Source organism: Astatotilapia calliptera, chromosome 7 (genome assembly GCF_900246225.1).
Source record: "Astatotilapia calliptera chromosome 7, fAstCal1.2, whole genome shotgun sequence".
NCBI classification, from domain to species: Eukaryota; Metazoa; Chordata; class Actinopteri; order Cichliformes; family Cichlidae; genus Astatotilapia; species Astatotilapia calliptera.
Window position 1 is genome coordinate 63749784 of NC_039308.1, and position 22255 is coordinate 63772038.

The following is a 22255-nucleotide window of genomic DNA, read 5'->3' on the forward strand; positions in this document are numbered from 1 at the left end:
ATAGAAGCGTTTCAATAAGGAAAGATTATTAGAAAGGATGAAAATGATTTATCGATGAACAGAATATACACGGTTAGACTCCGATGGCCTATCTCAGCCGAATGGACCCTGGCTGTAAAAGGGATTAGAGCAGGACCCCCGGAGCTGAGATGAAGGTGGCTTGAATGGAGTTTGAGTGATGAGAGGTGGAGGTGGGTGGCACAAAGGCATCTGCAAAGGAGAATGACAGTAAACTAACTGAAGTAGGTAAAAATGTCAACAAACCTTGCTACTGGTTATAATAACCCAGATAAAATTAAGTAAAGTTTTTGTAAAACTAAGTGCAAATAATCAAGAAAAAATATGTACAAAAAAATAATAATTATTCGTATATTCGTTTTGTTTTATACAACTATACATGAAATGTGTCAGAAATGAGGAAAATTAGAGGGGGGAAATGCAAACATGCAAATCATAAAATGTAATATTTTGGGGTCTTTTTTTAAAGATAATATAGTTTTGTATCTTTGCCATGAAATTTACAGTTATTTATACATGATGTTGAAACTAATAAATAAATAATAATATTAGTATTGTGTTCAGGTACAGAGTTTATTGAGTTTCAAAGTTAGTAAGTTAGAAAGTGACTTTCATTTCTACAAAAATGATAAACGTGTGGGTTTCCGTTGTTGACGTAATATTGGACCTGGAAGTTCAACGGTTTGCTTCTTTGCGCATGCGTCCTCAGAGCTATGACAAATTGTACCGCTCCTCGGTATACACCCGTATATTACAGTATGAGGAGCGCAGAGTATGGTATTGACTTAGACTGATAAAAATATCATGACCCGGTTCTTCAGCGGTCACATTTGCTAAGTTAGCCGTTACCGTTGGCGCAGCTAAAGCTAGCTCGGCCGTGTCTGTTGTTGTTGTTGTTTACACGTCGCCTTTTCCACTAAAGTGCCTGAAACAATGCAGAGAGTGAGATATTTAAAGAGTGGCTGGCAGCTGCTGAAATCAAGCTGCGAGGGAGCAGCAAAGCAAGCGAACACCCAGTCTTCGGCCTCAAGATGTTATAGCCATGTAAGTCAACGCTTTGTACAAACTGTATTAACGAGAGTGGAGAAGGGAGTGCTGATTGAAAGCACGGTGGCGCTCCATCCCATTTCAGTGCTACCTGTCAAAGAAATGTATCCTGACAGAAGAGTATTCAATCTCAAGTTATCCAATTTTTTTTTTAAACATTTTCTGCTCAGCCATCTTTGACTTAAATATAAATATTCTAATCTAAAGTTTGGAAATATCCGGTGATTTCTGTGAAGTTTTAGTCTCTTTTGTTAAAGCCCATTCACCCACTTTCAAATCTTTTTCCACACTTTGAAATCTCAGACCATGTTTGAACACAACTTCACATTTGTCTCATGTGTCTGGGTATTGGCTAACTAAAAAAGTCAAGCAGTCCTGCAGAGTGCCATATTTGAAAACTGCTAATAAAAAATCACATTGGAAAGAGGACTCACAATTTCTGAATGACGTAGTTGTATTTTACAAGAAGAAGCACTCAGAGTGCAAACCTCCACCAAGGCTACCCGCTATTAAGGGAAGTATTACATTTTGTATGTATGAATTTTGTTTTCTTTGTTTGTTTGTAGTGCAGTAAAAATTAGGTAAAGGTAGGATTACAGATGTTTAATTTGATTATAAAAATATTATGTAGGAGTGGGTAATGGATAATAGGTACTGACTTGCAGCTCTTTTTTCTTGATAATACTTTCTTTAACGATATAATACATTTTGGAGTCAACTCCACAAAGAAAGCTTGAGGTCAGAGGTCAAATATAACATCATTTGGATGCAGACTATATTATTTTTAGTCCCCATATACCAATATCATTTCCTAAATGTTGCCAATACAAACAATGGCAGTAGAATTCTAAACATAATTTTGAAGATAAAAGACTGAATGTTTGATGTTGTTTGACCTTGAAGGAGAGGCCAGAGGACAAATGTGCCACATTTTACATTTTTATAAAGTAATTTTTTATGTTTACAATGCACACCAAACTTGTAAGGGACTTATAAGGAATGCATGAATGTTTTTCATATTTTTATTTGTCAAACGCAGATCCTCAATAAATTTTATGGTAAGAAATGTGAAAGAACTTTGAGATATTTATATTTGAATATTTCCTTAGATTTCAGTGTGTGAAAAAAGTGAGTGGATGGGCTCTTTCTTAAACAATATCTAGGAAACTATTTAATATAATAAGCTAAAATCTCAGAGGAATTATTATAAATATGTAGAAACTTACAAGATGGTGGAGCAAAAGGCCAGAGACTGAATGTCCCAGCAGGAGAGCATGCTGAGGCTACTCACTGCACACATTGATCATTGTATTTTTAGTATACTATAGTATATAGTACGGTATAGATTATTTTAGTATCAATTCATCAGTGTTCAATCACTAACTTTAATAAAACTATGCTGCATAGCTCATAGAAGCTGCAGTGGGATCAAAGTCTCACTCAGTTCAGTGTGCCTGCAGCGATGAGCTCTCAAAGACTGCTCAGAATGCAGTATCAGTTAATGAGTAACCTTATGTTGTCATACTACACATGTCCCCACTCTGTCGCCTGCTCCCTCCTCAGGCAAGCAGCTCCTTCGGGCTCCTCTTTGACATTGATGGGGTGCTGGTGAGAGGCAAGACTCCAATCCCTGCAGCCAAGCAGTGCTTCAAAAACCTGGTGGACCACAGCGGAAAATACAAGGTCCCTGTGGTGTTTGTCACTAATGCTGGGAACTGCATGAGGCAGACAAAAGCGGAACATCTGTCACATCTGCTTGAGGTGGAGGTAAATTGAGAGCCTTTTAAAACATTATCAGTTTGCTTTGTCTCGTGTATTTTGTTTTTAATATTCTTTGATATCAGCCATTTATTCTAGACTCTGTTTATCTCAGGTGTCTCCAGACCAGGTGATGCTATCCCATAGTCCTTTGCGAATGTTTACCCAGTTCCACAAAATGCGTGTGCTGGTCTCCGGACAGGGTCCAGTAGAGGAAGTCGCTCATAAGTATCCTGCAATAACTCGGGTAATCTGGTGCCTGCACTCTGGATGTTGACCTTTAAAGCTGAATGTTCTGTTTATTCACTTGTTTTTCTCCATGTTCCACTTTGTTATCAGTGTTTAATCGTTTCACCCTTTGTTCCCTTTACTGCTTGACAGTCTCTGTGAAGCCCTTCAACAGATTTTTTTGTTTTTTTGAGTTAGTGGGATTTTGTTTTTAATTCAAGTCAAACATTGTTATTTGAAATATAAAGAAATGCAGTAAATTAAACATTGGAAAACATGTTACAAAAAAACACCAAATACCCAAAACACTGTTAAGATTTTCTACATATTTCCAGCTTGTAATTCCTGCTCAACCGGTTTGACTTTAACTCGCCAAACTTCAGCCTGGGCTTTCAGGATGTTGTTACTATAGATGTGCTCAGAGAAGCGTACCCAGTCCTAGATGTTGTGGATCACAATAGAAGACCCAAAGATGTTGTAAGTAATACTGTTTAATCCATTTATGTTCAGTTCAGTTACACGTCTTCCCAACTTTGCACAATGTCCTTCAGGTGCCGCCCACTAAAGGTTTACGGCCAATAGATGGTATGTTTCCTTTGCGCAGTCATTACATAATCCCTGAGAATTAATGATTTTCTGGTAATGTGGCCTAATTGTATGTTTTGTTTTTATTTGGTCCTGCAGCTGTTGTTTTATTTGGTGAGCCTATTAGATGGGAGACCAACCTCCAGCTTATTGTTGACGTGCTGCTAACTGGTGGGAACCCAGGCAGCACTTGGAGTTCAGCGCATTATCCTCACATCCCCGTCCTGGCATGTAACATGGACCTGCTGTGGATGGCAGAGGCCTGGAATCCCCGGTACACATCAACACCACAGTCTGAAATATTACAACCTTCAAATTTTACAGTATTCTTGTTATACAGTGCCATGGAAAAGCACTATTATCAAAACCTACCTGGCCCTGTGTGAAAAAGTGATCGATCTCTCATTAAATCATGAATTACTTTTGAGTAACCACATTTGAGAGCTGAGTTCAACTTCACCAGCCACAGTGGCCTGATTACTGAGAAACCTGTTGAATAAAGAAACCTCTTCAATAGAAGTTAAGTGAATTAGGCAAAATTATTCAAGAAAGCAACACATCATGCCACACTCTGAAGAAACCACTAAGAAACAAAGTCATTGACATTATCAGTCTAGAAAGGGGTACAAAGGCAAATCATAGTGAAAGCTATGAGAGAAAACGTGGAACACAGGTGAACCTTCCCAAGAGTGCCCGGCGTACCAAAATGATCCCAGGAGTGCATCACCTATCCAGCAGGTCACAAAAGAACCCAGAACAACATCTAAAGGACGTCCAGCAGGACAATGATCCAAAACACACCAGCAAGTGCACCTCTGAATGGCTAAAAAACAAAACAAAATGAAGATCATGGAGTGGTCTATTCAAAGTCCAGACTTAATTCCAATTAAGATTCTTTGGCATCTGAACTTAAACGGGCAGTTCATCCTTGAAAACCCTCTGATGTGCCTGAATTAAAACAATTATTTAAAGAGGAGTTGCACAAAGCTCCTCCACAAATGCTTGCTTGCCAAGTGTGTCACAACCAGTTATTAGGTTTAGGTTTTTTTATATTGGACCAAGTTGGCTTTGATAGCTTTTCCCTTAATAAATGAAATCATTTAAAAAACTGCATTTTGTATTTACTCAGGTTATGCCCAATATTAAAATTAGTTCGATCTGTAACGTTAAAGTCACAAATATGACAATGTGCAAAAAACTAAGAAAGGGAACAAAACAAAAACTTTCTCACAATACTGTATTTCCTGTTCCTTGCATCACAGGTTTGGTCATGGTATGTTCCTGGTGTGCTTAGAGTCTCTGTACAAGAAGGTCACAGGATACAAACTCAAGTACGAGGCTCTGATTGGGAAGCCCAGTGTGGTGACTTATAACTACGCTGAGCTGCTGATTAGACAACAGGCTGAAAGACTTGGCTGGAACACGCCTGTGAAGAGGGTGTATGCTATAGGGTGAGTTTTTCAGTCTACATTTAACACTTAGAAATTCAGTTTAAAAAATAATTTGAACTGAGTCCTTTTTTTTTTTATAGTGATAATCCCATGGCCGACATATATGGCGCCAACCTCTACAATCGCTACCTCCAGTCTTCTCGTCACACCAAGGCACAGATGCAGGCTCAGAGTGCTGGTGGAAGTATAGATCCCTCAGCTGTTGATGACACCCCTAAAATGACATCAGCAGAACTAGGTGGAGCTTCACGTGTGGTAGAAAGGGATCTCCCTGAGGGATGTAGCTCAATCCTGGTGTGCACAGGAGTGTACAGCAAAGACCAACAGGAGCTGCTCTCAGACCCAACGAAAACAGTCACAGAACAACGCATCTTCCATGGTCACAGAGACTTCCGCTTCGATCCCAGCCTCACTCAACCATCCTTCGTGGTGCATGATGTGAAGGAGGCGGTTGAGTTGGTATTTAAGCAGGAAGGCTGGCCACTACAGTAGGGGTCTCCATCTCATAGTCTGACCTTTCACCATTAGCAACAGGTTATCAAACCATTCCCTTGATTATTACAGGGGAGAAGTAGGTGTTACTATGTTATAACGAGCCATAGAGTCAGCTGTAAAAAGGAATAATATCAAATACATAGAAGTTGCATTTTAAATCAGTCATCCATAATAGTGCATCAGACCACTGCTGAATTCTTTTAAAAAAGTTTAAGTTTTCAATAATAGACATCACTGTTTCTGAGTCAAGGAATTCAGGTTTTTGAGTACATACATTAAGTTGTTGAATTACACATTTTAGTACTTTAAGTATTGGTAAGCTCATGAGTGGATTTCAGGTGGAATTCCTCCACAGTTACATCTTTCCAGCAAGTTTAGACTGATTCAGAAAGAGCTGTACAAAGACACAGTTTTGTGACATTACTATTTCAGGCATTTGCACAGTCAAAAAAAAGACACCCCTATAGGTCCTAATTTGTTTTTACTGCTGTCATATTTTACCTAATAATTTTTTTTAAACATGAATTTATAAGCTCTATTTAAGTTGCCAGCTATGAGTGTATTACATCATTTTTTTTACTTTAGCCAGCAGCATGTTAAATTTTATTTTGAAAAAAACTAGTCTTATTTTCTGAAGTTGGTGGAATTTAACAGTAGGGTTTTTCACATAATGAATAGTGAATGTCTGTTAGAAGACTGCAGTTATAGTTACAGCGCCACTGAAAATACAGTTTTTACATTTGTAACTGGTTTAACAATGTGTGATTTGCAGGTGACTTAAACCTGTGGCATTGTACTTCAAAAGCCATATGATGTGAAAGAACCTTAAAAAAAGGGATTAAAATGACACAAGGCTACATGTAAAACTGTAGTGTTTACTGTGCTGGAGTCTGTGTACAGAGTCCTCTGGCAGAGGAGTGGTTTGTCATCACATTCATTATCCTTAGAATAATATTACAACATGTTAAATATTAAAAAGTCAAAACATACAAAACCAGTATTCACACACACGTTGCAACACACAGTTTCTCTTTAAATAACATCCCATTCTCTGGTAGAGAAACAGGTAAATTGAGTATTCAGGCCTCCATTCCCACTCTTCGAGTGACTCCCTGCTTCAGCCTTCTCGGCACCCACACTTTTTATCTGTAACCACGGCACTAGGAACCGGGTGAGAGTTGTTACTCAGCATGAACTGAGGAGAGTTTTCAGAGGACTCGTTTATGATGGTCATACCATTGCGTGCCATTAGTTCTCGAGCCATAAGAATGAAGGCAGCCTCTATGTTCTGGGCCTCCTTGGCTGAGGTTTCCAGAGCAGCCAGCACACCACTGTCTTCTGCCAGATTGCAAGCATCCTCGAAGAGCACCTGTCTCTTAGTGTGGAGATCTGACTTATTACCTGCAGTGGTGAACAGAACCAGAGTTGGTAAAAACAGAAGTGAAGCAGATATTTGCAGCTATGATTTGTATCATTTTCAGTTAAATTACTCTTTTAGTGCAACACTTACTACAACCAAGTCTTCAGATCACATTTAAACTTTACCCGTCAAAAACATGGGGCATGTTTCTGACTTTTTGGAATTATATCTTTCCCAACAAACTTAGTAGACTTTAACTATAAGATACATTTTTTTAGGGTTAATACAGACAACAGTCACACACCGGAATCGCTGTTTTAGCACATTATGCATATGTCTTTGGTCTGTAGGTGGACGTTACACGATACACTACCTACAGAGACACAAGAAGAATATCTAAACTCTACATAAAAATACTCTCCCTCACTGGCATGCTCTTTCATGTCATTGACCTATTGCAAATTAATACAACAATACTGCATTCAGTTAGTGAGATCAGGATTTGATCTAATCATGAAAATATGGATTTATCCTGCCTTGTATCAACAGCTAAAGCTGCTGGTGTGACATTGTTTGGGATATTTTCTTGGCACATATTGTTAACACATTGTTAAACAACACAGTCTACTTCAGTCTTTTTGGTGACCATGTTCATCCCTTTATTAGCACAATCTACGGATCTGCTAATGACTTTGCAAGTGACTTTTGTCTTGTTGTTTGAATTGATTTTGTAACATGTTTTTTGTGACAATATCTACAACTCAAAAATATATTCTGCTCTGTGCAGACAGTTTACATACCAATGAGTATCAGCACCACACTGGCAGCTCCGTACAGCTCCACTTCCCTGATCCAGTGTGGAACCGATTCAAATGTGCTGCGTCGAGTGATGTCATAGGCCACCATCGCCCCATGGGCGCTGCGGTAGTAGCTTTGAGTTATGGTGCGGAAACGCTCCTGTCCCGCAGTGTCCCACACCTGCATCTGCAAAACACAGATAACACAAATATGGGTTAACCGGTTATACAGAATAGGTTAAGGATCAACAGCGTACAACTCTTAAGTTATTCAAGTATGATGTCAGGTTTGTCTGCTGTTTGCAGTTGTTTCTGAACAAATGTCTGCAAATGTCTAAACAGAATTATAAACTAGCAGCTAATAAATCAACACACCCAGAAAGCTAACAGAAACACCGAGGATACTACAGACAGCTTGTCAGCCCCTCCCCTTTCTCTGAAGAAATAAAACAAAAGGAATTCTTTACTTTAAGACAAGAGTGCACCCACACGGATCTCATAAATTGCACACACCTAAATATGTGGACAGGACTGCACTATCAGCTGTGATGCAAGTGCTTAAAATAAAAGTCATCTACCTTCACCTTCTTGCCATCAATGTCCAGGGTACGAACAGTAAAGTCAACACCAATGGTGTTTTGTTGCTTTTCGATGAAGATGCCAGATTTGAAGCTTTGCACCACGCAGGTCTTCCCAACATCTGAGTCACCAACCAAGATGATTTTAAAAAGAAAGTCAAAAGAGTCTTCAATCTCTGGCCCAGCAGTCTGCATGGTGACAAGAGGAACAGAGAGAGGGAAAAAAAACACTATCGCTGTAAGACGAGACCCAATACCTTTGGGCCTCAGTGCAAATGAACCGGTCCCTTCCAAGTTGTGTCAATAAGAACTTAGAATATTTACACAAACAGCAGTCACATCCTTGAGAAAGAAAGGGAAAAATCAATTGTCTACTGGCAGAAGTAACACAGACAGTTTGATCCCTGGTGAAAGATCCATCCAGAGCTCAATAAAAAGTAAAGGTTCTGTCAAATCTAATCTGTCAAATCTAGTGAAGCAGCTTGCTTTTTTCTTCTGCTATCTTAAACCCATTCTTTAACCTTTGTTCAATAATCAGAAAAGATTACACAATCAGCTCAGGTATTCCATAGCAGGGATAAAAATCAATATTCCTTGAGACAGACTAGTCAGAATCCAAAAGCTGTTTCTTCATCAGGAGTTTGTTTCCATATCTACATTACACCAGTAGTCACATTCTTGAAACACAAGTAGATTCTGTCCTTCTGCCCTTTAGACTGTCACTCTGTGTGCTTGCTACACCCCTGCGCCACTCAGTTTACTTCTGAGGCAGTATAAGACACGCCTCCTACCTGTGTTGGAAGTTGTGATTTCCAACTGCCAGCCCACCTGCACCACTGCATCTTGGGATATGGATTTTCTTTGTATGTTTAACAGGACTCAATACCTGAAAGAGCCAGACAGCAATCATTCATTACCAAAGGCTCTTAAAGATCGAGCTAAAATGAGTAGCTAGAACTTACCGTAAATTATAGGAGTGAACAAAAGTGTTGAAGGTTCACTCTGAGTGCAGACTTCCCATTTTAAGAGGGTGTGACTGCTACACTTGCAGCCATGCAACTATAAAAATCAGTATTTAAGCATGTGGGCATGGTCAAGATAACCTGCGGAAGTGCAAACTGAGCATCAGAATAGGCCAGAACGGTGATTTAAGTGACTTTGAATGTGGTATGATTATTGGTCCAATACAGGCTGGTCTGAGTGCTCTTATGGTGACGTCTTCCAGCAGGGTAATGCACCAGGCAAAATCATTTCAAACTGGATTCTTGAACATGACGGTGAATTCACTATATTCAAATGGCCTTCACAGTCAACAGATGTCAATCCAGAAGAACACCTTTAGGATGTGGTGGAAAGGGACATTTGAACAATTAATGCAGTTCTGGGGGCAAAATGAGCTCCAATCCAGTACTAGCAAATATACCTAATAAAGTTCACTGAGAGTGTATGTTAAATTTGTTGGATTTACTTTAATTTCTAATAATTTCTCTGGTTTTGCAGTGCTGGGTTCTCCAAGCAATGATATGGTCTGCCAGCATATAACGAGCAAAAGAGGTGTCTTTGAACGCATCACTATTTAATACAGAAAGTGCTGATTGGGAGATACCACGTATTCCAAGATCATAGGAAGATAGCTGGAGTCATTTATGTTAAATGCATTTATTTTCTGTGTCTCCTCAGTAAGGTATTTAGTTGTTCTTTTAATTACTGTTAGGTTAGAGTAACAATTAAATTAAAGCTTGATTTTGCTTCTCTAATATTAGTTGATTAGCTTTGTTCCCTTGTGTCTAAATTGGTCCGATCAGCAGGTATTTAAGAGATCCTTCTCATCTGATCAGTTTTGGTTGCTTGGATTGGTTTGAGCATTGATGTTATTTTATCTCATGTTGCTTCTTACTTTTTAAGTTGTAACATTACTGTTTGACTTTTTCTTCCAAGGATAAAATAAAGCACTTTTTTCTCAAATTTCTGTGTCCCTGTGACTAACCTTTCATGTGGAGAAAGGTTTTATTTACAAGGCTTCAAATACCTTAGAGCAAACAGCCTACACCCTTACACCCAATAAAACTACTCACGACAAAATGTAATCACGTTACATCTTTGTTTTAACAGCTGCCCACCCCACAATGATTAACAATTAAAGAAAACATAAGCTCTTCTCCCTGATTACAACCAGCTAACACATTCCAGAGCAATCAGGAAACTGTAAAGAGTTAACCACAAAATGAACAAGAAGAAACTACACAAAAATACACCAGAAAAGCATAATTTAAATCATTTTACCTCAGGCTTCACACATTGGCATCACAGTGAAATGCTAACACAGACTGAGCATACTGCTCTGAATCTCTCTCTCTCTCTTTCCACCCCCTCACTACATTCTGTCGTCATCTCAGCCCACAGAAGAACAAGGCACAGCTGGACACAGAACAATGTGTGAAGTGTGAGGGGCACTTGACCAAGCTGGGTCTATCTTTGGCTGTGACCACCAGCCACCTTCTTTCTGTCATGCGGGTGGTGCCTTATTTGTTCAGTGCAATGAAACGTGGTTTTGTTGACCACAGAATGAATGAGACCGAAACAGATCTTTGACTGTGCCACATTTATCCAAATAAAAAAAATGTATTGCAGTACATCTACAGAAAATTGTATTCTGGACTTTTAAATATCTAGTCACACGAACATCATATCAAAATTTGAATAATTCCATTGATTTAAAAAAAAAAAAAAAAAAACATAAACCAAATACGTCTTCACCACAACCACCTTAAGAGAACAAAAATCCTTGTGTGACTCAGCAGAGTCTTGGCCCAGAAGCTGTGGTGGTGCAGAAATCACAGTTAAGCCCGTAACTAAGCTGCCGCATCACAGTCATACACGTCAACCTGCTGTGTCATCTCTTCTGCTGCAAATGTGCTGGACTCTGAGTCTTTCTCAGCCTAAATGTGTTGCTGAGGCTCTGTTGACTTTTTCTCTGTTTCAGAGGTTTCTTGCTTGATGTCTCGAGGGAGGATGGTTCTGGAGGAGGGACATGGATTGGCTTCCAGGGGATTGGATTGACAAAACTGGGCGATGGGTAGGATTTGTCATAGGGACCTAGAAAAAAACAATCCAATGCAACAGTGACACATAAATCTCTGGAAGTCTAATTAAACTAATGAGCTACCGTCTATCTACAGGAGCCTCCGGACTAAGACCACCAGGTACCGGAACAGCTTCTTCCCCACAGCTGTCAGACTCCTGAACTCTGCCTCCTGACATCTGACCCACGTTAAACTCATGGACTGAACATACACACACACACACACACACACACACACACACACACACACACACACACACACACACACACACAATGAACAACTGTACCCTCAAACACACAATAATAACATGGACTGAACCACCACTCACAACCACTAGCACTTTATATAGCCTCTGTAGAAATTATCCACATGTCTCACTTATCTTAACTGCACTACTGTATAATTCTGTGTAAATAATCATTCTGTACATACGATAACTTTTAACCCTAAAACTGTTTATAACTTCCATAGTTCACATTTCTGTATAACTGTATATCTCAGATTTCTGTATAGTTTTTCATATTTATATCCTGTTCATAGCCTGTACATAGCTTGTACTCACTACAGCCTGTACATACTTATAGTTATAGAATATTCATAACATACTTCATACCGTGTACATTATAACATACCATAATAGACCCATTTCTGTAATATACTTACATATCTATATTATTGCTAATATATATTGTAATATATCTATATCATGGCTAAAGCACTTCTGGATGGATGCAAACTGCATTTCGTTGCCCTGTACCTGTGCATGTGCAATGACAACAAAGTTGAATTCTATTCTATTCTATGGAATGATTATGATGTTTGAGTAAAATAAACCCAATAACGCCAAGTTAATTCAAATAAACATACTTGATGGATAGCTGGGCTTTTTGGGACTAGCTTTGCTTTTTTCATTCGCCTTTGCCAGCCATTCCTTAAACTTCTCTTCAGCCCTCCTACGCCGCTCCATCTCCTGCTCCTCCTTCAGGGAGGCTTCCTCCTGTCAAAAAGATACAAAAGAAATCTCTGAGAAACCATTTGGAATTTAAAAAAGAAGAGACAGCTGAACGAGAGCCTGATTACTTTCTCCTTCTTTTCCTTTTCTATTTTTTCTTGGTTCTTTCTTTGCAGCCAGTCTTTGTACTTTTGTTGAGCTTTCTGTTCAGTCTCCCGCCGTCTCTCCTGCTGCCTCTGCATCTCCTCCTCCTCCTTTCTTTGTTTAAGAAGTTGCTCATGTCTCTCCTAGAATTATAACAAGAAACATAAAAGACTGTAGCGTAGCAGATAAGAAGATCAACACAACAATTTTACTTGAGAAGTTGTTTACCTGTTCTGTTTTAAGTTTTAGCCATTCTTGGATCTTGTTTTCCATGATGAGCTTTTTCTGTTCCTGCTCCCGTTCTTGTTTTTCTTTTCTTTCTTTTAGTAAGTGCTCCTAATATACGGGACACACGGAGCTTTTATTGGGGTGAAATGGTCACTACAACAAATTACAATCAGAATAAAAACACTTTTCTATTATGGGGATGGGACTAATGACTGCATGCCTTTTCTACTTTCTTTTCCTGCTTAAGACGCTCCTCTTTTGCTTTATTCACCAACCACATTTCCCACGCACTGAGGGTAGGTGAAGCTGCAGGCTGCTCCGAAATCGCTTTTGGTAGCTCACATCTATAAAATAAACGCAGATATAAAATTAGCTATGCCGCAAACAAGCCTGAACTAAAGCTTTACTGCAGCACCTGAATGGTGAAATACTGAGCCTGGAGTCATCCCTCTCTCTGGGGGAAGTGGTCTGCTGATCTGGGGTGGATCTCAGTTCTTCTTCGTCACTGTCGAAGCTGTCATGATAGATTGGAGAAAGCAGAGAAAAAGTGTCTTCTTCGTCGGATAGGATTCCGTCGCCAAAGTCCTTTGATGGATGGAAGTCTTTGAGAGGGGTCGAGCTGAAGCAGTTGGGTAGCCTCTCTCCAGACATCACTAGCCAGCAAATCTGTAGCGGACAGCACAAAAGCGAACAAAGTTCGCTAAGTCTTTTCTGTTTTCTTATGTAAAATGTAAAAGAAATGGGTAATGAGACACATAAATCTGAAATTCCAATGTCAGACACGGACGACGCTATATGAAAATATGTATTTAGCAGCATGCTAACGTTAGCTCAGCTCCTTAGCTCACTCTAACGACAACATAAACACATTTTGTGACATGCTATGAAACATTAGCAGAGCAAACTAGCTTACCGGAAAAAACAAATGCAAACTGGAGCTATTATGTTTAATTTTACAGGTTAACTGTCTCTTTCCAGGCCAGCTGGTCTCTTCTTCCAATCACGAGTTTGCAGCAGCGGAGGTTAGAAGTGATTTACAAACTTTTTCCCATGATACACCACGCCCCCACGCTGAGCTGGACGCTGTTGTCGTAACCATGGCGACACCACAAAAACGCACGTAGTTTAACAGTCCTAATCAACCTGCTCAAACTGCTTCACATTTCCACTTTTTATTTAAAGTAATAATGGTACAAAATCTCACGTTTGTATATTACTTCCCAGTTTAAATTACACTAAAATATAGGCCACTTTTTTTTTTTGCTTTAAAGGACTAAATCCGAAAAGAAATTTAAACTTGTTAACTTAATTCTTGTTTTCTAAGGCATTAAGGATGTATACTATATATATACTACTATGTATACTACAACCGTTCCAATCTGGAAAAAAGTTCAAAGACATCATATGAAGCTCAAAATTACCATGACATTCATGTTTGTGATGAGTGTGTGATACACTGTGTGTAAACTTTTAGCTGTTTCTTCATTAAAAAAGGCAATTGGGACATTTAAATATGATAAAGCTTCAATCATTTTGTGAGGTTCATTAGAATGACTGCTTCTATCATATTTTATTACATGAGACATTCCTAAAGGTGGGGAAGACAGAGAAATCAGATATATTGATTGGACTCTTGCTTCATTTCTGGTAGTATTATTGCAAGGTGCTTATCATTAAATGTTGTCAGCATATCAATAAAATGTAGATAAGTCTAAAAATAAGTCTATTAAGGACTGTAGACTTTGTACTTTAATGAATTCCAATGTTCAGTGCTTGTTTGGACAGCTAGTTCACCTCCTACAGTGATAAAATGCTGTCTGTCTCAGAGCTCCTTTAGTTGAAGTTAACCTGCACATGCACCCTGTCTCACTCTCACTTAACATTTTGAGTCTAATTACCAGCAGGCCAGTCAAAATGAGGTTGTACGGGGAAGTGAAGAGAAGAGCTGCTTTCACAGAGACATGTAATATTTTGTGAGTGTTTGTAAAACCTTCTGCACTTGTTTATTTTTTAATGTTACAATAATATTGTACGTTCCCACAATACAACTGTGATTATGTTAACTGAAAACAGTGAGCATGTCAGCAACCGTGGTTAACCTCAATCATGGAAAGATTAACCTTCAAAGGGAGACATTAGTTATTGGGCTTATTGTATTCCCAGAAACTAACTACTACTACTCCAGAGCTCCACTTAATAAACTGATTATATTTATCATCACATGACAGACCATTCATTGGCAACATTATTTAAGTCATTATTTATACCAGGTATCTTATAAGATGACTTGAAGTGAAATTGAACCCGTTTGATCTGGATAATAATGCTATCTTCACAGCATTAAAGATCATTATTTAAAAAAACAAAAATAAATAAATCAAACAGCCACATGTTTATCTTTGAAATATTAGAAATATTTTAGGGTTGTCCTCTAAATAGCTCCCATCCATCACTCCTCCCTTATATAGTTTTTCATAATGTGTGAAATCTGAGTAATACATCCACACTTCCCCGTAAAATAAAGATGGACGAATCAGGTATGGCCATTTGCAGAAAACAGGTGGGTGTGGCTGAGTATACGTGTCCAGTGTCAGAGTTACACCTGGTTGTGAGATTCCAGCTTCTGTTACTCCTTCCCGACAAGGGCAGCAGTTCTCATTCAAAGCTCTTTACCGACAGCATTCACCCCACCAAGCAGAAGAGCTGCCCGGGATGGTAGCAGGAGACTTCAGGAGACTCCCGGAGGGCAGAAGCCCACTGCGACGTATCTCCCACACGCCTCATCTAGACCAGAGACCACGAAAGAAGCCTCGCAAGAAGCTCCAAGTGATCATCTGTGTACTTCTTGTGGAGTTATTTGAAAGGTTCACTTTCTTTGGGATTGTATGTAACATGATTCTATTTTGCACTGTGAAGCTCGGATATGACAACTACCTCGCTGCAACAGTCAACCTGTGCTTCATAGGAGCCAGCACACTCACCCCTGTTCTGGTTGGCTGGTTTGCAGAAGCCTGTCTAGGAAGGACTAAGGTGCTATACGTGTGTGCGTTTCTTCATTTCTTTGGTAAGACACAAGGGATTAAAGGTTGACACAAGTTGGCTGCCAAGAATTTGAAGCCATATGACTTCTAAAACAGTGTTTACCATCTTGGACTGTATTATTGTGAAAAGCAAGACTAGAGTAAGATCTGATGTTAGGCGATGACAGCTGTTTATAATGTTGTAATATTATAATGTATTTATTTTTATTTTTAAATGGCAGGAAAACAGGTGGGCACCTTGTACTTCTTTTCATTTGTTTCAGTAATTTTTTTTTGACTACATATCTCATGAATGTATCAAATCAACCATTGCCAAAAAGAAAATATCACTCAGAATCATTAGATGCATCTGCCACTGTAGGTACAGCCATGTTGCCTGTGGTGGCATTTCCCTTTGAGGATTTCTACATCGACAGCCACCACATGACCCACCAGCTGGGGTCTCGGGAGCAGCAGATTCTTTTTTACACTGGCCTGCTGGCTGCTGCACTGGGCATCGGTGGCATCCGAGCTATCCTTTGCCCCATGGGAGCTTACAACCTGCAGGGCTACAACCAGCACCAGCTCCTGACCTTCTTCAACTGGTGGGTGATGAGGCTACCCTGACGCATCATACATGTAGTTTACCAGTAGATTCATTTTTAGTTCTGCGAGGTTGGGTTTCGTATGGTTTGATTTCAGACAAAAAAAGTAGTAGTGACATGCCTTTGTTATTATATTACAAACAAACCTTTCTGACATAATGGTAATTCTATACTAGAGTGCATGGGGGGTTTCCTCTAAGGACTCCTCCTTTCATAGACAAAACAAGTTTAAATTGAACCACCCTAGATGATGAAATTAGCACAAAGATATTTTGGATTTAAGTCTGACCAATATCACTGGCTCACTCTAAGATTTTTTTTCTCTTAATTTAGGTTCTACTGGCTGGTGAATCTGAATTCCACTGTTGTGTTTCTGGGCATTGCTTACATCCAGCAATCTGTGGCCAAAAATCTGGGCTTCCTCATCCCCTTCACCTCAGTGCTGCTGGCTCTCATTGCCATACACATGATGCGCAGTAACCTCACCTACAAACCCAAGAAAGGTAAGATACCAAAAAAAGGATTAGAAAGAGAAAACCTTTTCCTCGTCTCCTTTTTTGTACAGGCCACAAAACGTTCAACTGTTCGTGCTTCATGCTTTTATTGAGCTTAGGTGGATCATTACTGACCACATTGGGAGTTTTCTTGAACTCTTTCAAGATGTGCTGCCTCCACTATCGCTACTTGAGCGGGCAGGTAGCATCTTGGCTGGACCGGGCGAAAGAGAATAATGGTGGCCGGTACAGTGAGACTCACGTGGAGAATGCCAAAGTCCTGGCCAAGCTCTTCCCTCTTTATGGGCTTCAGCTGCTCTACAGAGTCTGCCTCACACAGGTAGGTCCCTGAGAAATTATAATGCATGAAGCAGAAAACTGACATGTTTAATCGCCTTCAGGTCTGGTTAAGAAATATGCCTCCCACAGATCCCCTCAGGTTACTACATTCAGACGATGAGCTCCAACCTTCACCTGAAGGACCACCTTTTGCCCATCGCTGCCATGAATGTGATCAGCATCCTGCCTCTGCTGCTCTTAGCGCCACTGATGGAGTGTGTGATGACCTGCTACCTGTCCATGGAAAAAACTCCTCCAGCACCTGTAAAACGTATTAGTGAGTATTTACATGCATGCAAGCCCCAACTAGTTCGCATGTTGTCGTTATTTATTCTCTTAAATATTCCTTTATCTCCTCTCATTCCCTCTTTTTGTCTTGTAATCACAACCTCCCATTCCTCAGCCCCCTCTCTCATCACCCCACCCTGTCCATCCTCCCCCTCCAGCTCTGGGCCATGCATGTGCCACTCTGTCGGTCCTGGTTGCAGGTTTGACTGAGCTGCAGAGGAAGTCTTACCCCCTGGTGGAGCAGACACTTTCTGGAAAGCTTTTGCAAGTTTCTTCCATGCCGTGTTTCCAGCTGGCTCCTCAGTACATCCTGCTCGGTCTGGCAGAAGCTCTCGTCACCCCTGCGTGTGAGTGGGAGACTTACTGTTATGTTTCCGTTTGTGCATATCATTCTGATTTGTGAAACGAGTATAATGTGGCACATAAGCAGCAGGAGACATGCTCATACAGTTTCTGTTGTCTGGCAGGCTCCCTCATTTCTTTCCAGCTCACCCCGAACCACATCAGAGGGATCGCCCTGCACTTCCTCACTCTGTCCTATGGAGGGGGATGTTTTCTCGGTGCCTTTATTATTCAGCTGATGTACTTTCTCTCTGGAGGTAAAATTCAAACAAACAAACAAGAAAATACAAATACAGGACTAACAAATGACATAGAGGCACTGGTACTAAACACTGTGGTGCTCTGTTACAGGAAGCTTTTACCCAAGCACACTGCATGATGGCAATTTGGAGAGATTCTTCTTCCTCTTGGCCACACTGATGGCTGTAAATACCCTGGCATTTTGGAGTGTGTCATACAGGTACAGTAAAACAGGTAGACGATGATCCAATAAAGGTTAGATTGTTCCATGTCCATCACAGTCTGTTGAAGGTTCATATCAACAGCTGGTAAAGAATTTGATGTTTTAGCAAAAACACATACATAGAGTTTGATATAAGAAACATGATAACTAAACGGTTTCAGTGTAAACTTTTTATTCAAAGCATGTTTTTACAAGTATATTTGTAAAAAGAAAAAAAAGTATCACAGCTCTAAGTGTATTTCTTGTTACATTAATGTTGTGCAGGTACGTGGACCTAAGTGTTCAGGGCAAAGCGCTGACCATCAGCCCTCTGACTGAGAAGCTGCTGCATTACAAGGCCTGTCTGCGCTTCTACGACACTGTAGACTGCACCGACTGCATTTTATGAATGATTTCTCTAAAATGTCCTCTGTTACTGGTGCTAGCACTTTGTTACCGAGTCAAAATTTATAGTGATTGACTAAATTGTAAAAATGTAAAAATGTAATATATGAAGTGTGCATATTTTATTTATTTTCACGTATATTGTGTATTTAATTAAACGTCATGAATTGTGAGCTTTGTTTTATTTACATAAATGTGAATTCAGGAGTAAACTGTGACATTTCTATATTGAAAAGGTGAATATTAGTACAATAAACTCAATAAAGAATTTTATTATTAGTATGCATGGTCCTTACTTTAAGGCAGTTTAGCTAAAGCAATGACTCCGTTTACGTGACTGAACAGTAGCTGCAATTACAAAGCAATCATATTTCAAGCTCTCCTCACAATGAAAATCAGACTTAAAGCTATTAACCACTTTTCCAAACAAAGTGTGCTTAAACGTGATCAATTTTAGACATGACACAAACAGAATAACGTAATCTGTTTTTAACCGTCACTTTGAAAAATATATAAACATTTAAAGAGTATAACTACCTTTAAATTATTGCATCTTATATCAGGATAAATTTCAATACAAATAGTAAATAAACATTATATAACTATATGTATTTTTGTGAAGGTTTCTCCAGTGAATTATCAGGAAAAAAGGACAAAGCATCCAAGGTACCGTCCTCGTTTCTGTTAATCAATTATGTTGTCACCAAGAAATTTCTAGGACTGATGTGAAAAATATGAAATGAGCATTTAATCAAACATGTCTCTAACTGCGTGTCATCACAACTTTATTTTATTCATGCAAACATGAATTTAAGAGTATACTGTAATATTACCTCATCAAAAAAGGTAAATTATAGTTTATTAAAATCAGTAAACAAATTATTATCATGATCCTTCATTTGAGTCATTTCAGAAAAAGCAATCCTTTACTTTGAGTCAGTTTAGCAGTAGTTTCCCATCGCTTTAAAACAAACAAAAGCTTGTTTTCATTTTGTTCCTCTACCTTACAACACAATAAACTCAAAAAGACTCACCCTCTATGTTTAAAGCTCTAAATATAAATAATGCAACATAAATGAGACTTAAGTTACAGAGAAATCATCCTCTCAAAGTCTCTTTGGGCTCAGTTTTAGGCATGAAGGAAGCTGTAAAATCAGCCTTAAAATGAAATACTAAAAAGGCATGTTACATTGTTTATTATGTGTTTTGTATCATTCAAGTCTTTCACAAAACTGCAAATAAAGAGGAGTTTAGTCACAAGAAAAAGCAGAATAATAGAAATTCTCTCCTAAACTCTCAGGGAGTTGAGCTGTTATTACATTTTACACCTTGATATAAAAACTAACGAGGTAAGAGTCATCAAAAAGTGCCAAATGTCAGATTTTACATTTTAACAAGCATCTTGGGAAAGACTTAAAAATATCCACTGTTTAACTCACACAGCAGAAACCTCAGAAATATTCATATATTTGTGTTGAGCTATTTGGATTTCCCTTGCGACCAATTCCGTCCAAGCTACTTTCACTTTTCCCACTATTTGGACACTGAAGTAGCTGAATTGCTCATGTTATGTTTATTATCAAATATGTCTTAATGTCTTAAAAGTATTAATTTATTTACTTGAAAGGGGGAAAAGGTAAAAAAAACATTTATCAATCAGTGTTTTGATGCAGTTTTACTACTATTTAAAAGAAAAAAGATAGTTATAATAAGAGGAAAGGTAATTGTTTACTGTTTGATTCTTGATTTTTAACTGAGAAAGAAGTACTCAGAGATTATTTTTATCACTTTGTCAATCAGTGCACTAATATTGGAAACTGCACTATTGTCTCTAACTCTGAATTTTAAATGTGCAGCTTGTCCTGAAGATAACACTTTATTAATGTGTGCAGCAGTGAGCACAAAGTCTTCAGTGATGAGGAATTCTCCACAGACATGTTGACCCTTGTTATTCTGAACTGATCCCATGTAGGGTATCGAGTTGTCCGAAGCTTTTGTTCCATGAAAAATTCCTGTTGAAAACTCTGGTAAATTAAAAAAAAAGAAGATGATAAAGTTAGTGTGCCGTTTACAGCCGTAAGATAAATCAGGTATATTTGATGTTCACACTGATGCCTTGTAGACATGGTAGAAAACAAAGAAGAAACTTGTGAAGACAGTGCATGGTGCCAGCAGGACACTCAAACTGTCCTTTACTCAGCAGAAAGACTTTTATACATCACGCGTCTTAGTTTGAAGGCTGGTCTATCGTTATCATCTCGACTTCCTGTCATGCCAACCTCTCTGCAGTGCAGGTTTGATTTACCATTATCTAATGTCAAAAGGGGGGTGGTGCGTTACAAGGCAGCAAGAGAGACAGAAAGGCAGGAGAGTTCAGGTAAGAGTTGGATTTTAAATAGAGGGCTCTGTGTGCGGGCAGGCAGAGATGAGGATCCAAATGCAGGACTCAAACACAGAATTGTAACTCAAAACCTCAGCTTTATTGCTGGAGAAATTAAAACATGAACTGAACAAGGGTAGTGAACACGAAAATATTGACCACAGTATAAAACACACATCCGATGGTACGATGCGGCACTGAGCAAGGGCAAACACAGGGCTAATATACACAGGGAAGTAATCAGGGAATGGAAAACAGGAAACAGGACAACAATACACACTAAACTAACACTAAACTAAGACACGGACTGGACAGAGAGAGACAGACTAGACACTGAACTAAACCAGCAAAAAACATGAGAACACAAAACCTAAGAACTAATCCCTAAACAAGAATAACTAAAACATAGATTAATAATCATCATCATCATAACCAACAAAAGCACCACAAGAGAATAAGAAAACAATCCATAATGCAAAAACACACCAAAACATAACAACTCAAAATACTGGCTCAAACTGACCCAGAACCGTGACAGGTAAGGAGATGTCATTTCAGGACTTAAACCAGACTCTAAGAAATTGCTGTGTCTAATTTTGCGATGCTGCGAGTAACAAACTGGGTTCCGTCTGGAGGTTGAAGAGGAACTCTCCCTCGCCAGGCCGACAGCCGTCTGTGCCACAGTTTATCTCATCTCAGTTTATCTCATGGAGTGCAGGGCTAAATTTAAAATTATTAGATATTTAAGACAATGTATATATTCTTCTATGACAAAAAATACAAGTGTTCATTTAAGCAAATAAACAGAGCCGTAAGAGATGTTTTTCAGAAATTGTTGTCTTTATTTTGATTTGCAACTAACAAATTTTTTAAAAATTTGTAGTTTTTGTCGTGCTCTCTATTATGTGAACCCCTCACCTAATTTGTTGTGTTTTTTAACAAATTAAACCCCAACAATCAAATGATCCCCTGTGAGCAAGCACTAGGCACAGTGGAAAGGAAAAACTCCCTTTAAACAGGAAGAAACCTTTGACAGAACCAGGCTCAGGAAGGGGCAGCCATCTGTCGCGACTGGTTGGGGGGTGAGAGGCAAAAGAAAAGAAAAATGAGAGCACAAGTTAGCTAAATGTTGCGCACGTTGTCTAACATGAACAACGTATGGTTTTCTGGACTGTGGATGAAAAGCAGTCCATCATTACTAGTCTTTAAAAGGGAC

At 39.1% G+C, this 22255-nt stretch overlaps 4 protein-coding genes across 4 annotated transcripts; 2 read left to right on the forward strand and 2 right to left on the reverse strand.

Annotated features, from left to right (window-relative positions):
- Positions 1-674: 674 nt before the first annotated feature.
- Positions 675-6448, forward strand: hdhd5 (haloacid dehalogenase like hydrolase domain containing 5). The gene is made up of 8 exons (XM_026176525.1): positions 675-1062; positions 2629-2832; positions 2939-3051; positions 3435-3528; positions 3603-3636; positions 3736-3910; positions 4899-5087; positions 5168-6448. The coding sequence occupies exons 1-8, from the start codon at positions 952-954 to the stop codon at positions 5577-5579; spliced, it is 1332 nt and encodes a 443-aa protein (XP_026032310.1). The 5' UTR covers positions 675-951; the 3' UTR covers positions 5580-6448.
- On the reverse strand, positions 5858-9335 carry rab19 (RAB19, member RAS oncogene family). Its single transcript, XM_026176527.1, has 5 exons — positions 9280-9335; positions 9109-9203; positions 8318-8506; positions 7743-7926; positions 5858-6983 (listed from the first exon to the last, which is right to left on the reverse strand). Exons 2-5 carry the CDS (start codon positions 9157-9159, stop codon positions 6700-6702), a joined length of 708 nt encoding a protein of 235 aa, XP_026032312.1. The 5' UTR covers positions 9160-9203; positions 9280-9335; the 3' UTR covers positions 5858-6699.
- A 261-nt stretch (positions 9336-9596) lies between these two features.
- ccdc34 (coiled-coil domain containing 34) lies at positions 9597-13799 on the reverse strand. The gene is made up of 8 exons (XM_026176526.1): positions 13638-13799; positions 13140-13390; positions 12945-13068; positions 12725-12832; positions 12481-12639; positions 12268-12397; positions 10601-11413; positions 9597-9653 (listed from the first exon to the last, which is right to left on the reverse strand). Exons 2-7 carry the CDS (start codon positions 13373-13375, stop codon positions 11211-11213), a joined length of 960 nt encoding a protein of 319 aa, XP_026032311.1. The 5' UTR covers positions 13376-13390; positions 13638-13799; the 3' UTR covers positions 9597-9653; positions 10601-11210.
- Positions 13800-15248: 1449 nt separating this feature from the next.
- slc15a5 (solute carrier family 15 member 5) lies at positions 15249-18744 on the forward strand. The gene is given in 10 exon segments (XM_026177109.1): positions 15249-15425; positions 15428-15788; positions 16127-16349; positions 16683-16852; positions 16963-17183; positions 17273-17459; positions 17629-17817; positions 17938-18069; positions 18164-18272; positions 18540-18744. Coding segments are annotated over 10 exon segments (1893 nt in total). The 3' UTR covers positions 18664-18744.
- Positions 18745-22255: the final 3511 nt, after the last annotated feature.

Excerpts from the sequence above, each read along its gene's own strand:
- hdhd5 (XM_026176525.1), top strand. The coding sequence starts at position 952 with ATGCAGAGAGTGAGATATTTAAAGAGTGGCTGGCAGCTGCTGAAATCA. Across the intron at positions 2,833-2,938 it reads CACATCTGCTTGAGGTGGAG|GTGTCTCCAGACCAGGTGAT; the intron begins GTAAATTGAGAG and ends TGTTTATCTCAG. Across the intron at positions 3,637-3,735 it reads AGGTTTACGGCCAATAGATG|CTGTTGTTTTATTTGGTGAG; the intron begins GTATGTTTCCTT and ends TTGGTCCTGCAG.
- rab19 (XM_026176527.1), bottom strand. The coding sequence starts at position 9,159 with ATGCAGTGGTGCAGGTGGGCTGGCAGTTGGAAATCACAACTTCCAACA. Across the intron at positions 8,507-9,108 it reads AATCACAACTTCCAACACAG|ACTGCTGGGCCAGAGATTGA; the intron begins GTAGGAGGCGTG and ends GTCACCATGCAG. Across the intron at positions 7,927-8,317 it reads TTGATGGCAAGAAGGTGAAG|ATGCAGGTGTGGGACACTGC; the intron begins GTAGATGACTTT and ends TGTGTTTTGCAG.
- ccdc34 (XM_026176526.1), bottom strand. The coding sequence starts at position 13,375 with ATGTCTGGAGAGAGGCTACCCAACTGCTTCAGCTCGACCCCTCTCAAA. Across the intron at positions 12,640-12,724 it reads TAAAACTTAAAACAGAACAG|GAGAGACATGAGCAACTTCT; the intron begins GTAAACAACTTC and ends TTATAATTCTAG. Across the intron at positions 11,414-12,267 it reads AAAGCCCAGCTATCCATCAA|GTCCCTATGACAAATCCTAC; the intron begins GTATGTTTATTT and ends GTTTTTTTCTAG.